This window comes from Phacochoerus africanus, chromosome 13 (genome assembly GCF_016906955.1).
Source record: "Phacochoerus africanus isolate WHEZ1 chromosome 13, ROS_Pafr_v1, whole genome shotgun sequence".
In the NCBI taxonomy this organism is placed as follows: domain Eukaryota; kingdom Metazoa; phylum Chordata; class Mammalia; order Artiodactyla; family Suidae; genus Phacochoerus; species Phacochoerus africanus.
This window is the reverse complement of record NC_062556.1, coordinates 68,869,953-68,886,229: the sequence shown is the minus strand read 5'-3', so window position 1 is coordinate 68,886,229 and position 16,277 is coordinate 68,869,953. Positions and strand designations below refer to the sequence as shown.

At 49.3% G+C, this 16,277-nt stretch overlaps 1 protein-coding gene across 2 annotated transcripts in view; it reads right to left on the bottom strand.

Annotated features, from left to right (window-relative positions):
• PCCA (propionyl-CoA carboxylase subunit alpha) overlaps window positions 1–16,277 on the bottom strand; it is a 363,296-nt gene that overhangs the window by 653 nt on the left and 346,366 nt on the right. For both annotated transcript variants that reach the window (XM_047756486.1, XM_047756487.1), the window contains 2 exons: window positions 13,598–13,738; window positions 1,283–1,360 (listed from right to left, as the gene is read on the bottom strand). In XM_047756486.1, the coding sequence (XP_047612442.1) occupies window positions 1,283–1,360; window positions 13,598–13,738 (219 nt within the window). The remainder of the gene's footprint in view (window positions 1–1,282; window positions 1,361–13,597; window positions 13,739–16,277) is intronic.

Genomic DNA, 16,277 nt, shown 5'->3' with positions numbered 1-16,277 from the left:
GCAGGGCCAGTGTGCAAGGCCACCCAGAGCCCATCAAGGCCCTGAGAGCAGCTGGGCTCCCATGAGACACGGACCCCAGGGACATAAACCACGCGGCGGGTGGGCTCCGGCTCCTTCGGGGAGCTGAGGCCACATTCATCTTTGCAGCAGGGCCTCAGTCCAGCACACTGGCCCCTGGCGTGCATCTGACGTATATTCTGGGTCCCCCAAATGAGGCCGAGTTCTCATCACAAATCTCACGACACTAATGCAGCACAAACGTTAACTAGCCCCAAGGAACCAACAGAACAATTTTTACACGGGCAGAAATCAAAGTTTTCTTGTTCACTTCTTAAAAGTAATCAGATGCAGAAAGCAGGATTCCCAGAAGGCTGAAAATCATGCCAAGCTCCTCTCCCGAGCCCCGAGGTGACTGGGTGCAGCTGTCTGATGCCCCTGCCAGCCGGGCCGCCCGCAGGGCCTCCGCCCTCCCCGGTGGGGCCAGACTGGGCAGCCCCCTTGGCCTGTTCTCCGAGCATCGGTTCGTTTCTTTTTCTCTGAGGCACACACCTCACTGTCAGCTGACAGTACCTCTCCACCAAGACAACTACGTCCCCAAGGCTCTCTGGCTTCGCAAGTGTGGCCACTGCACAGGACACAGCCAGCCTGTGCTACTGTCCCCATCCCAGTCGTCCACCTCGCCTTGCTCCTCTGTGCACGACTCCCAAACCAAAGCATCCTTCAGACAAGGATCATTCTGCCACAAAGGATGTCTTTTTAGTCACAGGAAGAATAATGAAGTTATTGCCCAAAAGGACTTTGCTATTGTCTTCAATGAGAAAATGCATTTCAGAAGTTTCACTTCTGACAAATTTCAGCACTAATACATCTTCCCTTCCCCCCCCCCCCGCCAAGCTGTTAAGTCCCACGTGTGTATGTGAGACTCAGCTCCTCTTGATCTAAAACTGAATTGTTCTCTTAGTGGAGAAATTATCTTGAAGGGTTGCATCAGTTTTTGCAGTCTCGAAAACCATTTCCCGCTGTGTCACCTAAGCCTCAGATAACTAACTGCCTCCGAGACAGATGTAAACATTAAAAATTAAAGACCCCTTAATTTGAAAGACATTGAGGTGAAAAACAACGGTTCTTTGACTCCTGGACGTCACACAGACTGTCCTGGAAGGCCCATAGGTCACATGGATGCAGAGGGAAGGGGCTCCGATAGGCTGGGAGACCCCCCTCGCCGTCCCTCTGAGGCCTAACTGTCCCAGTGGTGTGGGTTGGCAGGAACTTGGGGACATACCTTGCCAGTTTTCCCAGCTGTCATACTGTTCTGCATCTTCATGGCTTCAATCACACAAATCTCCTGACCCTCTGCTACCTGGAAAACAAACGAAAAAGTGGAGAGCCATTTTGAAGGCCTTCTCCTTCTGCAACGCCATGCAAGCGGGAAGCCGCTGGGAGAGTCTTTGTTAAATGTGCTGACCTGTTACCCGGACAGCAGCAACGGCCTCTGCCGCTTCATCCTTCAAGTTCACCTTGAAGGAAAAAGGCCGCCCTTCTACCGTCAAGCTCTTGAGAGAAGAACATCCCTGATGTTGGAGGATGGAGGCCATGGAGGTGGGGCCTTCCTGGGAATCTCTGCATCTGCCTTTGCCACAGATGTGGCACAAAATGGAATGTCTTCCACTTATATCAAGTGTCAAGAACCGGCACATCTCTGCAGACGGAAGGATCTGTGGTTTCCAGGGGCCAAGGGGGAGAGGGGCGTGATTGCGGATGGGCACAGGGCTTCTCGGGCGTGGTGAAATGTTCTAAGACTGACTGCGCGGATGGGCGCACAATTCTGCGAACAGAGAACACCCCCTGAAGTGGACACTTTAAAGGCGTGACCTGTATGTGAACTGTATCTCAGTAAAGCTGTTACCAAAACCTGGGGGTTTTGTCTGTAGCCCTGGGAAGCTGGGGACAACAGCCAAGCATCCAGGCCACGGGGACCACTGTCTCGGCCTTTGCGAGACACACCCAGCAGTGACAACCAGTGGCTCCTGGACAGGCCCCATGGAGCGATTTCCAGATTCCGCCCATTCCTTGCAAAGAGACCCATAGCTCCCAGGGGTGCTGGCTGGCCTTCCGTGAGGAGGGAAATCCAGGCGGAGCTGGGTGTAAGACTCCGGGGGTAAAGCCTGGGACTCCCCCTGCCACCACCAGCACCAGGGCTCAGCTGTGACGGAGGGCCCTTCTATGTGGTCTCCTTTCTCTGCCCTTGATGGGTAAGCAGCCAGGAGCCAGGCTGGATTCTTCTTCTGTCTTTGTGTAAAAGGGCATCACAGTCAAAAATGGGAGGATGGGAGCTCCCACTGGGGCTCAGCAGTAATGAACTCCCCTCGACTAGTATCCATGAGGACGCAGGTTCCATCCCTGGCTTCACTCAACGGGTTAAGCATCCAGCATTGCCCTGAGCTGTGGTGTACATCGCAGACCTTGGCTCAGATCTGGCGTTGCTGTGGCTGTGGTGCAGGCCAGCGGCTACAGCTCCAACTTGACCCTGAGCCTGGGAACTTCCATATGCCGTGGGTGTGTCTCTATAAAGACAAAAAGAGGAAGAGGAGGAGGAAGAAGAAATGGGAGATTGGAACGTCCTGGGGCACCCGGCTATGTGGGATGCTGCAGGGCATCCTGCCGTGGGGTGCCTGGACACTTGCTCCCGTCCCATGCCGTGGGAGAGCCTGGAGGAGTTTCTTCCTGAAATCCCCAGACGCTCCCTGAGCCCCCCCTCCCGGGCCCCCGCGCCGCACAAGCTGTCTCGCTGGCATGGGGACTGACTGGGCCCCACGCATTCCTCTCCTCCGCTGGTCAGGTGGTGGGCTGCTTTTTCCTGGCACAGAAATATAGGCAGGGAAGGGATGCCAAAGCTTCGGTGCTGGCACAGAGGCGACACTGCGCCAGAGAGCTGGGCTTCCGCACAGTGCTCGTAGCCCTTTGTGACTCATGGTCACCTGGCACCTGGCTTCCAGAGAGTGGAGCCTCAGCTGTGGGGGCCACTCTTCAAAACAGAGGGACAGCAGTGAGGGCAGCTCCGGCCAGGGTGACGGGATGGCCAGGCCTCCAGCATTGGGGTCGTGGCATATGGAGCTTCCCAGGCTAGGGGTCCAATTGGAGCTGTAGCCACCGGCCTACACCGCAGCCACAGCAACGCGGGATCCAAGCCACGTCTGCGACCCACACCACAGCTCACGGCAACACCGGTTCCCCAACCCAACTGAGCAAGGACAGGGATCGAACCCGAAACCTCACGGTTCCTAGTTGGATTCATTAACCACTGCGCCACAACGGGAACTCCTGCTCTCTTTTCTAAGGCAGGCAGGGACCAGGCGAGATGGGAGGAGGGCCAGTCCCCAGAAGTGGCACCTGCCATTTCGCCCCAGGAGCAAAACCCTGGCGGGCCCAGATCATGTCTCTGGGACAGAGGCCGAGGGTCCAGAGCCGGCCTCGCACAACCACATCCCACCTGCAGGCAGGGCTCCTGGGCCCGGGCTTTCTGAGAAACAGATCTGAATCTCAGCTGTGGAAGCCCACTCCCCACCAGGGACCGGCTCGCCGCCTTTGGGTGTTGGTAGCCCCTTCCTGCACAGACAGGCCAGGGCCCGTGGCAGGGAGCTGGGAGCGCCTGCCTCAAAAGCGCCCTCCACATCGGCACTTCCTCGACCGGCGTGGGGGAGCCCAGGGCCCTCAGAGCCATCTCCCCATCCCCGGTCCCGCCGGCTTCTCTCCACGGCAGGAACTTGTTCTCTGCTCAGCCCACGCTTGGCACTGCTGGCCCAACGGCACCCCTCGCTGCTGCTTTATGGGATCCTGGAAGAAGTGAATTCGCAGCTAAAATGCGACTGCAAAAAAGAAACCAGTGCACCTGGGAGATTCCCAAATGGTGGCCCCAAGAGGCCAGAGGCCAAAGTGACAATGACACCCATAAGAAGCTCACAGAAGGACAGCTGGCCACAGTGGAGGTGAGATCAGGGCCTGGGAGCCTGGGGGCAGCGGGGGGTAGGCAGCAAGTTTCTGGGGCTCCACTGCCCTGGCAGCTCTGTGTGCTCAGAGCGAGGGTGACGCAGGCGGCAGCCAGTGGTAGGTCCCCAGTCGTGCTTCAGAAACACAAAGCCTCTGATTTAGGGAGTTCCCATTGCGGCTCAGCAGGGTTCGAACTCAACGAGTATCCACGAGGATTCGGGTTTGATCCCTGGCCTTGCTCCTGGGTTTAGAATCCAGCACTGCTGCGGTGTAGGTCACAGATGTGGCTCGGATCTGGCGATGCTGTGGTGCAGGCCGGCAGCTGTCGCTCCCATTCAACCCCCAGCCTGGGAACCTCCAACGCTGCTGCGGGCGCTGCTCGCCCACCTGCTGGGCCCACCGGCGCGGTTCCCACGATAAGCGATAAGCGGGAGGACACCTCGGCCTCCGCCTTCCAGTCTGGAAGCCCCTGCCCCTCCCAGGCTCCCCCGGATCCCCGGCCGGCCAAGGCCGGGCTGGTGAGCGGAGAGGGGCCGCCACATCAGCGCCCTGCGACAGCGCTGCGGCCTGGCCGGCGAGGATCTGCGCGCGCCCTACACTCCAGTGAACCAGCCCACAGAGGCTTAATGATTGTGACAGGATGTCCCCGCCGTGGGCCTTACAAAATGGTCACAAGCCTGGCAAGTCTCTTCGATAAACCTAGTCAGCCTGATGTTCTCCTCCGCGCCCCGTCTAATTGGTGGAAAGTTTGGAGGTCCGAATCCCGCATCTTTCATCCGGCTTATTGCGTCCTCTCCTTTGACACGGGGTCAAGGTTCACATTCGCATCCGATTATCGGTGTGCACTCATTAAGCGGGAGCCCCGCCTCGGCCCAAGACGAGGGAGCTGGGGAGGGCCCTGAGCCCATTTACTCAGCATATTTTGGCCTGTTCGGGGCCCCGAATGTCACCCGGCCCCACTCTGGGCTGAAGAGTTTCAGACATCTCCAGCTGATGATTAATTGTGAGTGATGGGAAATAAAATCCAGTAAAGCCAGCTGCTTGCCATGGTCGGCAAAATGACTCTAATGGATAAAGGCTGCCAATTTTCCAGTTTTACTGGCAAGTCTTCCAAGTGTAATTAAGGGAAGTTATAAATGATATGGAAATCTATCAAGTTCCATTTATTTTCAGAGGACTCTTTCCCCAGAGACTTTTATCTTCAAGCTTAGAGTCTGCTTTGTTGTGCTAATGATTCGAAAGCCACTTCTTATTTCTGATTAAAGCCCCCAACACCCTTCTACCAAGTTCACTTCACTCCTTCCCCAAGGATGAAAAGCCCCAGAATCTTCCCCGGCACGTGTCCCCCTGGGAAAACAAGCAAAGACCGGGACGCACTTGGCAACTTGTATCGTTCAAACTGCAAATGCGCGAAGAAAGGCCCAAGAAGGTGCGGGGGCGGGGGGCGGGGGGGAGGAGGAGATCTCCACCAAGGAAGCCCCCAGGCCCACACGCCAAAGCTGTGCTCAGTACCCGATACTCGTCAGAAGGTAGTGTTGCTCACTAATGTTATTTGGTTTGGAATAAAAGCATGAAAATGATGGCAAAGGCCTAAAATTGGAGATGTGAAGGATGACTGCACAGTATTCCATTTCTCAATTTCATCCTTCAGAGCCACGAAACGGGGGTGATGCGGGGACGGGATGAGCTGCACAGTAACAGCTGCGGTCTCCCCACACAGGGGAGGCCCTTCTAATGGGCTAAGGTCTGTTTTGAACAGACGGGGAGTAAGAAGACAAGGTTCCCTACGAAGAGGGTGCAGGCGTAGTTCTGATGAAGAAAATGATTGCGGGAGTCAGACTTCCTTTGAGCCGGCCCCTCCCCTCTTTCATTGTCCCGCAACCGGGGCTGGTTTCAGGGTGTGTTCTCCTTTAAAGAGAGGAAAGAGGCCATAAATGGCGCAGAGGGACCCCCTTGTACGCCTGCTCTCCGGCAACTGGAAGGATCGCGTAGGAAACGGTGCCAGTGGCATATGGCTTTCTCCTGCGCTAAACATTCACACAAAAGACAGGTTCATCAGTCATTGGAGTATCTGGATAAAAAATTAGCTCCTGATGGATGGTATTTTGAGCTTACCTGCTGCTCGTACATTACCAGAGAAACACGGGTTTGGAAGCCCACATGACATCAGGAACCGCAGACCATGAAATACGACACGTGCAGGAGCACATAATGTGCGCCAGATTATACAAAATAATAAATAAGCTATTTAAACCCTCTGCCTAAAACTGGGCCCGCTGCAAGGAACCCTGGGTCACGTCTACGCAGGCCAATTAATGCACGGCATCTGCTGTATAGAAGCGGGGCACAGAGCACTTCCGAATGATTTCGGCAATTAAAAGAAAACTGTTTCCTGCCTGTTCAGACAGCAACTGTTTCAATGCAAGAGTGAGCACCAAATCACTGCGTGCAGCTGAAAAATTAAGTCTCCTTTTTGGGGAAGAGGGGTGGGTGGGAGGAAGAATTTTTATGGTGAAAGGAGCCTTCTTTTGTTGTCCTATGTTCTGTGTTTTTCTGCCAAATGAGACAGAAGGCTCGCAGGGCTTACCGGCCCGCTGCGGTCTCCCCTTCTGTTGCGCTGGGCCCCCCGAAAGCAGGGATCGATATTAACCCCGCTGCCGCCTCCACCAAAGTGAAAACCCTTCCATTGCGTTTTTAAAGGCGGTGCACTTAGAACACAGGTGCCTGAATGCAGCGCATTTGAAGGCTCTCGAATCTACAGCAAGACAGACGCAGTTAACAGCCACAAGCAAAAGGCATCTCGGATTTAGTTAAAAGGCACTGCGAGGATCTGATTATAATAACTTCCTCTTTCTGAGCCGGAAAGATAGTAGGCTGGTGAATATCCCCTGATGTTTCCTGAAGGAGAAACGTGGGCTCACGGCGGCCCGGCCCAAGATGTTCCCGCAAAGAGGGTGGGAGCAGCGCTGGGGACACTGGGCAGCATTTACGCAGCGGTGGACGGGACCATCGTCGGGTTACAAAGGCGAGGACAGGCGACCAAAGGGCTGCCAAACCCCGTATTTCCAGTCTGAGGCCTCCTTTAGTGGGTCTGTGCACCAGCAATCCACCCAGGAAGGCGCTCACGGGGACACAGAGCCCTCAAACCAGGCACTGGCCAGGCCTTTGGGCCTCCCCCCAGCTGCCTCCCCGGACAAGCTGGGCATCCACAGGGCACTGAGAGGCTGGGGAAAGAATTAGGAGAGACGTGGTCCATATTAAGATGAGGCCAGTTTTTCTTAAAATTCCTTAAAATGAAGAAAATTATGACTCCCTACCACCCTCTAATTCAAAACTGGAGTCAGAGCCTCTAAGCTACAGAGAACTAGTTAAAATTGAGGCCATTTCCAGGATCTTTAACAAATCAGGCTGGATTCGAGGCCTTTGTGAAGTATGCTGCTTTAAAAGACTCAGTGAAATAGGGCTTTTAAAAATGTATTATTATTATTATTATTAGCAAAACGGTGAGAAAAGATCTTTTGAATCATGTTAAGGTTGAGAACTTCAAAACATTTAAAACAAAGATAACATCCCCCCTAATCCCAAGTAGGTCATCTCTTGAAAAATAAAATCAAATGCCAAATTTGTAGACGATTCACCTACAATACTGATTGACTGATCTACAAAAATATTTCATCTCATACCGATAATTATCATGAAGTTAAACTGTAAAAATCCCCAAATTGTTACCACCAACAAAAAGTAATCATACCATTTCTAAATAAATGTCATCTGGAAAAGAGAAAAAGGCCAAATTCCGGGTAGCCACTACTTCTGAGAGCAGGGCAGGAATTCCCCTGGGGAGAGGCTGCAGGGCAAGTTCACTGCATAAGCAAAGTTTTATTCTTTTGTGTGTGTGTGTGTGTGTGTGTGTGTCTTTTTCCAGGGCCGCACTGGCGGCATAGGGAGGTTCCCAGGCTAGGGGTCCAATCGGAGCTGTAGCCGCCAGCCTACGCCAGAGCCACAGCAACTGGGGATCTGAGCCTCATCTGCGACCTACACCACAGCTCATGGCAACACCGGATCCTTAACCCACTGAACAAGGCCAGGGATCGAACCCCCAACCTCATGGCTCCTAGTCGGATTTGTTAACCACTGCGCCATGATGGGAACTCCAAGGGTTTTATTCTTAAATAAAAGCTAAAGCAAATACAGTAAAGGCGGGGCGGAGAGCATATGAGTATGTGTACTGTCCTCTATAACTTTCTATAACTTTTGTTGTAATATTGCGCAATTTAAAGTTTAAAAAGGTTACACAGTGAATGCACAGATCTGCATGTGCTTTGGAAAACAACGCGAGGTCTGGGTGAGAAACTGGCAACCTGTCAAATAAGCCGCTTGAATGACCACCACTATAAAATACGTACATTTAATTACTGCAGTTATTTTATGATTGCCAATCAAGGTATTCAGAAACTGGAACACCTATCAAACAGCCAGGCCAGGTCCCCTGCCAGGGAAAGATGTAGCTTGATACTGAGTTAGGCGATAGAGGCTGGGGGACATGAGATACCATGCCCGCGTCTGGAGGGCCCAATTGAGGGCCCGATCCAGCGCCCTTTTCCTGTTGAAAACCTAAAGGCCAAGGAGGCTTCAGCTCCTGCTTCTCCAAGAAATGAAATGAAGAGATCTTGTGCCGAGTTCACTCGCAGCTTCCCCTAGACCAGCTGTAAACTGGATTACGGATGGTTTAGGGACAAAGGGCAGCTGTGACTGTCATTCTCTGAAATGGGCACCTGTCTCCAGAGCAGTGGCTGTCACCTGCCTGCAGCCATCTCCCTCAAGGAGAGGCAGGGAGGAAAAGAATTCAGGGCGAAATCTGGGTGGGACTCCTAGCGATGATTACACAGCGTCAGTTCTCATTGGTGGGACTTCATAAGGAGACCGTTTTTTAACCCAAAATATTGTTCAGGAGAACAGTCAGCTCAAACAGCTAATCATTGTTCTGATAAAAGTCAGCTCTATGATAAGGCCTATCTTCCCAAACCTCCTCCAAACTCTGTCTTACTCAGATTGAACAGGCGAAGTGGCAAGGAAAGAGCAGCAAGCAACAGGTACTTAGTATCAGCGTATTCTTTCACCTGGTCTTACACACTCATCATTCACAAAACAGTAATTAAGAAGGAAACCTAAGTGGGTACAGAGCCTGCGTCTGGTTCATGCCTCACCTAATTTGTGATGTGTTAAATACGATGGGTATTTCTGATGCAAATCTGGGATGACTGCAGATCTAAACACAAGTAAGAAGACTCTTAAACAAAGATTCTCTTTATTCCTCTCTCTCTTTTTTTTTTTTTGTCTTTTCTAGGGCTGCACCTGCGGCATATGGAGGTTCCCAGGCTAGGGGTCCAATTGGAGCTACAGCTGCCAGCTTACACTGCAGCCACAGCAACGTGGGATCCGAGCCACATTTGTGACCTACACCACAGCTCACGGCAATGCCGGATCCTTAATCCACTGAGCGAGGCCAGGGATCGAACCTGAGTCCTCAGGGATACTAGTCGGATTTGTTAACCATGACAGGAATTCCCATCCCCTCATTTTTATTTTATTTTATTTTATTTATTTTTTGTCTTTTGTCTTTTCTAGGGCCTCACCTGAGGCATATGGAGGTTCCCAGGCTAGGGGTCTAATCGGAGCTATAGCTGCTGGCCTACACCACAGCCACAGGGACGCCAGATCCGAGCCTTATCTTTGACCTACACCACAGCTCATGGCAACACCAGATCCTTAACCCACTGAGCGAGGCCAGGGATCAAACCTGCAACCTCATGGTTCCTAGTCGGATACGTTTCCGCTGCGCCACAACGGGAACTCCTCATTTTTATTTTTTGTTTTATTTCTGATATCAAAAGGCTAACCCAACAAACACGTTCATACTATTTTATACTTCAAAGTCAAAATGAAAATTGTGCTACAAATTCAGCAGCTGTAAGTCTGATGCTAGAAAAAAATGTATACAGCGTTATTCTGAAATAATACATGGTTTTTATTTATTTTTTCTTATTTTTGGCTGCACCTGTGGCATATGGAAGTTCCCAGGCCAGGGATCGAATCTGAGACACAACTGTGACCTATGCCACAGCTGCAGCAATGCCTTAACACACAGCATCGCAGTGGGAACTCCCTATTTTTTAATATTTTTGTCCAAGACTATCATAAAGACAGAAATTTAAAAACTTAATATGAGTTGTTTTTAAAATGCTACTTTGGTGCTCTCTGTGGCACAACGGGATTGGCAATGTCTTGGGAGCGCTGGGACGCAAGTTCAATCCCTGGCCTGGAACGGTGGGGTTAAGGATGCAGTATTGCTGCGGCTGTAGCATAGGTCACAACTGCAGCTCAGATCCAATCCCTGGCCCAGGAACTCCATATGCTTCGGAGTGGCCAAGAAAGAAGAGTTTTAAAAATGCTTCTTTGATGATAAAAGTGGCCCCCTGGTTTATGACATTGTTAAATGTACAGAAAAATAGGCATTTTTCACATTGAAATAGAAATGTGACTGTGAAAATATTTTCAGAAGGCAGATAAAAAAGGCACATAGGAAAAGCATGTAAGAGTCATTCTGTCAACTGTTTTCTGAATTAAATGTGTGATTCTACCTGTTCCCAGCCCATTCCTACTTCATTTCTTAGAGGTTTGCTTGCTTGTATGCGTTTTACTGCTGATGAATTAGCACCCCTCCTGATATACTCAAAAATTCTATTACACAATCATTTTTAAAAATGATTTTTCTATCACATTTAATGTAGATAGCATGCACCAGACATTGAAAGAGTTTTAGCAACTTTTGCTGTGCAAATCAAAACAAGCACTTCATGTAAAACCCAGCTTCTGCACTGAGGGAGGGAAGACCTTCCCCACGAAGCTCTGAGCTCCCTGACCACTTCTAAACGGCCAGCCCAGGCCACTTCGTCCTGAGGTTTTAAGCTCCGTTCGAACTGTTTACTTTGCGGAACAGATGTGTTATTATCTATGTGCAATGCGTTATTGCCAGGACCACCGTTCTAAGACCTGTCAAGTTGTACTTACGCTAAATATAAAAATTACAGATGACTGGAGTTTAACCCTATAAAAAAAATAACATTACAAAGGAAAACAGAATACTTCTAGGCCTCGAGTTTTTTTTTTTTTTTTTTTGGTCCTTGTTTTACCCTTGAAAATACGCAGGGATGATTGAATCCAATATCTTTCTACCGATAAAAGTGAAACCCTGGCTCAGCTATTGTTATTGCTGAGAACAAGACAACACGCCCTGCAGTGTTAAAATAATTTTAAACCGCAAAACGTAAAAGCTACAATTATTATTTTCTTATAATGGTCTCAAGTATGTGCCCTGCCTTTGGTCCCCAGGAAAGTTTCTTGTGTTTTAATTACACAAGGCAGATTCGACTGCCGCACTTGGTACGAGAGCTGATTCAGCGTCCCACCCTGCATTTGGTTTAAGCAGTAGCAGTCTGCGACACTTGTCACCAATAAGAACTCAAGGGGAAATACTGTTTTATCAAAAACAGTGGTACAGAATATGAAAGGAAGTTTGCAAGGACCAAAAATGGCAACCTGGAGCGAGGAATCAAAGAAAGCACCTGCTCTTGTGAGCGGCCTGGCGCACGCGTGCGCAGAGCATGTACAAGTAAGGTGAAGCCCAAGACGGGGGGCTCTTCCCCAGGCCACCCCCTACCCGCCACCTCATGCATGAGTTCTGACTTTAAAGGGATACCTAAAATAGAGGCCCACTTCATTCTCAAATCAAGCCACTCTTGAATACCCACATTTAATTATTGGAGGTGGTTTTCACTATCCGAGCTCCTCCAATGAGTGAAGGACTAATAATACCGCATTGTTCCACTTTTCTAAATGCCTCGCTTTCCCACATTAAATTATTAACCAGGAAATGCAAAATATGAAGGCTCAACCCTTCTGGCACCTGGAGCAGCCAGACTAGGAGGAAGCAGTTGCTGGAAACAAGAAGGCTGCAGGCTCCCATTCTCCAGGGAGGCAGGCGGTGGAGGCCCCCCCCTGCCTCCCCCACCACCACCCCGTGCTCCCAGCAGGAGCTGCCTCCCTTCTCCTCCCTCCCTCCCTCCGCTCAGGTTCTGAGTCAGGTGTTGGAAAAGTAAGGATTTCAGTTAAACACTTGCTTTTTTTTCCTAAGCGCAAATGTGATTTTATAATTAAAGCCACACAATTAGGACTGACAAGCTCTGGACGGCTGTACACAGCCTCTGCGTCCAAGAAGAGCTGAAGCAGGAAGATGAAGAAACCAAAATAACTCCTTCACCTTGTTTACCAACCCACACGTCCAGTTACTAGAAGACTTCCCTGACTACTCCGGTGAGAGTCAGCTGTAGGCATTGTTAACGCCAAGGCCAAGGGCCTATCTGCTTAGGAGCCTGATCCTTTCGGGGAAGAGGCAAACGCCTCCTCCGTATTCAACACACACATGTAATTTTTAAAACTGTGTATCCCCTCTCCCAAATCCTTAGCACTAGGATGTTGGACAATCATGTAAATGCTTTCAAGTAAACAAAACGATTCATAGCTCCTGAACCTCTTTTATGCTTTTCTAGAAAAGCTGGTAGTTCCATTGCTGTATCATCAGGTGAAGCAACTGTTGAGTCACTTTTCCTATGTCACAGGGCTAATCATTTAAACCATTGCAACTGATCATTTTTTTTCTTAATATTCACCTATGGCGAGTACTTTTCTAGAAGCTAATGCCAACCAGCAGGAGTTTTCCTCAATGTTATTTTACTTGTGTTAATAAAGAAATACAGAGGTCGTTTTAACATAATCTTTATAGGAAAATACATAAACTCCTGTGACTTAACCGAGATACGAAATGGAATCATCCGTTAAAGATGATCGTATTTGGCTGTCATCTTCCAACACAAAAATAAAAGTGCAAGGACTTAAATCTCCTTAGAAACCCTCAAAGGTCCCATCTTTGTTTTCTTTTTACTGTTGCTACTGATCCGTAGCTCTGTGCTCTGTGACAATGCATGTATCCTACCAGTCTGTCCACAGCCTGCTACCTCAAGATGGAAAATGTGAGGAAATATTCATACAGCTTTGATTTATGCCTTGATGTCACAAGGTCAAGATGAACAACTCCACACTGTGATCCTAAGTTTTATTTATCACGTTATGGAAGTGCTCTGGGACTACACAGATTACGGGGTTAACTTTCCCTTAACACCCTTCCCACTTATTCCAGAAAATGTGCAAAAAGGTCCCCCATCGGAAGGTTACGTCTTGGCGTGACTTCTTCAGGGATCCTTAAACCACAGAGAGCTAGAGAGGAACCAGAAATTTTAAATAAAACGCCTCCCCAAACACTAAGTTTGCCAAAAAAACCATGAATCTGGCCTTGTTTCTGCTCCAGTCCCAGGTCCTTTGCGAGGAGAGGCACTCGGAGGTATTGCCACTGATAACCGAATTCAGATGTGAAACACAAAAGCTACGACGCTGCTGTTCCGTGGGGGTAGCCTGACTCAAGAAAGAACTGCCAGAATACAAGGGGATCCTGCTTCCGTTTGCTCCCCCCACCCGCCCCAGGGAAGGTTCTTACCAGGTCCCCAGGCTTGACAGAGACAGCCACTACCACGCCTGGCATCGGGGAGTGAAGAATACTGCTTGTGTCCTCAGCTGCTTTTTCCAGCATAAATTTGTTCAATTCTGCGGCCAGTTTGGTTAGGATATGTACCTTGTACTTTAGGAGGAAAAGAAAAAAAGAAACATAACTGAGATTAGCTGATGAACTTGCCCTCAAACGTAGAATTCATTCAGAATCAGTTTTTAGCTTTTAAATATATGCCCTGATGTTAATGGTTTCTAATTACTATACACAAAACTGAAATTTATTAGTTTCTGGTATCCGTTGTGAGCCAGTTGCTGAAGATACTTCCTGAAATTTCAACCACTCCAGTAATTAGTGATAAACAGTAGTCAACGTGTGTCATTATGAAAAACATCCCAAAACTCGATAAAGGGAAGAGTGAGAATGTCCTCGAAGTCCCTTCACCGCTTACAAACTTCGGATTGACACAAATGCCGCAGCACCGTCAGCCAAAGGGAGGACGGGGCGCTGCGCGCCCTCGCCAGTAGATGGCAGCAGACGGCTGTGTCAGACGCCCGCTCCCCTCCCAGCGTGCCGGCCGGCGTATCCCTAAGTTAAGACAAAGGGTTTCGGTGTTCGTTTGGGACATAATAATATTTAAAATTCAAATTCTTTCCAGGGACATAAAAGGTTACAGTCGCAATTGGAAAAGTTAGCTTCTCCTTTCCAGCACAACATCACGTGGTCTCTCGGATGTGACAAGATGCTCAGGGAGGATGGAGATGAAGTATCAGGTGCATCTCTTCTGCACTGAAACAAATTATTGTAATGCAAGATTTTAAAAGCCACTGAAAGAAAAGGATCTGCACAGGCCGGTGCTTTAACGGCACCTTTTGTAGGTGGGTCTCCAACAATGAGGGGTACATGAGAGGCATTTGGTCAAAGAGAACATGCCTAGTGAGAACCGCTGCCTGGCAGGAAAAATCCCAGATCTCTGTGAATAAGAAAAGGGGCCACAGTTTGGTCTGTCCAAACAGAAACCAACAAAAACGGATGGCAGAACTGTTACTTGGTGAGGCTAGAACCGCCACCTGACAGTGTCTGGATTCGTACCAAACTGCCTTTCCCTGGGGCAGACAGATGAGCATCAAGGCAGCTCCACTTGGTTCCCCAAAAAAAGCTGCCATAACTCAAAGCCTCCTGCAGGCACGGCGATAGCGGGGATGCAGAGCAAAATGCAAGACCCCTTCGTTCCGATCCAGTCTCCAAGCTCTGTACAGGGCCTGTTTTCAAAGGCCTGGGTGGGGGGAGGGCCACACGGAAGAGCTTTGATGGCCTGAGTTCCAAGCAGCTTTGCGACACTGTGACAGGTTGAATAATAACATCTTTTGCATGTTTCTTTACTCCTGAGCCTGTGTTTGGCAATCAAGACATATAAGTGTCTGCCGGTTTCTGAAGGATATGATCCTTAAGTGAAATTACAGTGCAAATAAAAGCTTTTTGCTCCTATTAAAATTCATCTGAGTCATAAGAGGCAGGGGGAAAAAGCAAGGAGAGTGAATTCTGCTGTCAGTCTAATAAACCTTCTGGGCAGAGGCCCTATTTATCAACGATGAATTGTACCTCAAAGTCCTTCATTAAATCCTCTGGGGTGGGGGGAGGAGGGGTTGAAGGAGATGGGAGAATATAATTGTACCAAATTGCACGATTTCAGTTATCTGTGCCCTGTCTGCTTTGGAAAGGAAAATCCAACATCACTAGAAGCATCGGAGTCAACAGAAAAAGTTACTTTTCTAGCCGGCACCTGCCTGGGCCACTCCTGCGGCCATTGCTCATTTCCCCCGCCGAACACAGATCTTTTGTTTCTTCTTACTTTTTGCACAACGTGCCTTCAAAATATGAATTTGGGGAAAGTATCTTCCTACACGGAGAAGAGGACGACATCACATTTCACCATTGGCGGATACCTTCCGAACTCATTTCAGCTACACCGCAAATAAGTCTTAATATAAATAAAGTGCTAGGCTTGTCCCAGGCTCCATTTCGCCCCAGAAATGACAAGATCCTGACTAAAACTGGGTCCTCTGACTATTTTTATAATTTTCGTATCTTCTGGATTCCTTTCTCTGTAGGACGCCTGCTTGGCTTGGAGAGAGATGTAAAGGAATCACAGAACTCAGGGCCTTTAGATGCGGTCTTTGTTACTGATGAGATGTTCCTTTTCCTTTTGTATTTGTTTATTGTTCTTAAATCTGTTTGGGGGATAAGCGACTTATTGTAATCACAAGTAAAAAATAACAACGGCGTAAGTGCCTCAGGAGAGGCCCTGTTGGAAATAGTTGGCTTAGACATGACCTTTCTGAATATAAAAAGAGGGGCCGGAGAGAAGGTTCTCTTTTTAAGACTACCTTTGAAGTTGTCCTGACCCCTTTGGCATGCCCACACAAGCACGCCTTCTTAAAACAACCTCTTGGCTCGCCCGTGCCAGGATGGGAGCTAAGTGGAGAGCAGCATATGGGCCCATCAGAATGAAGTGCCTAGTGAGAACTGTAAAAGCTTTTTGATGCCCCAGAAAAGAAGTCATTTAAGAATGTACACTAGGGCTTTCAAAGCTTATGATCAAAACTGCTATTTATTGGTTCCTCGGAATTCTTAGAGGACACGGGGCAGAGAGGTTCGAGATTTCAGGAGA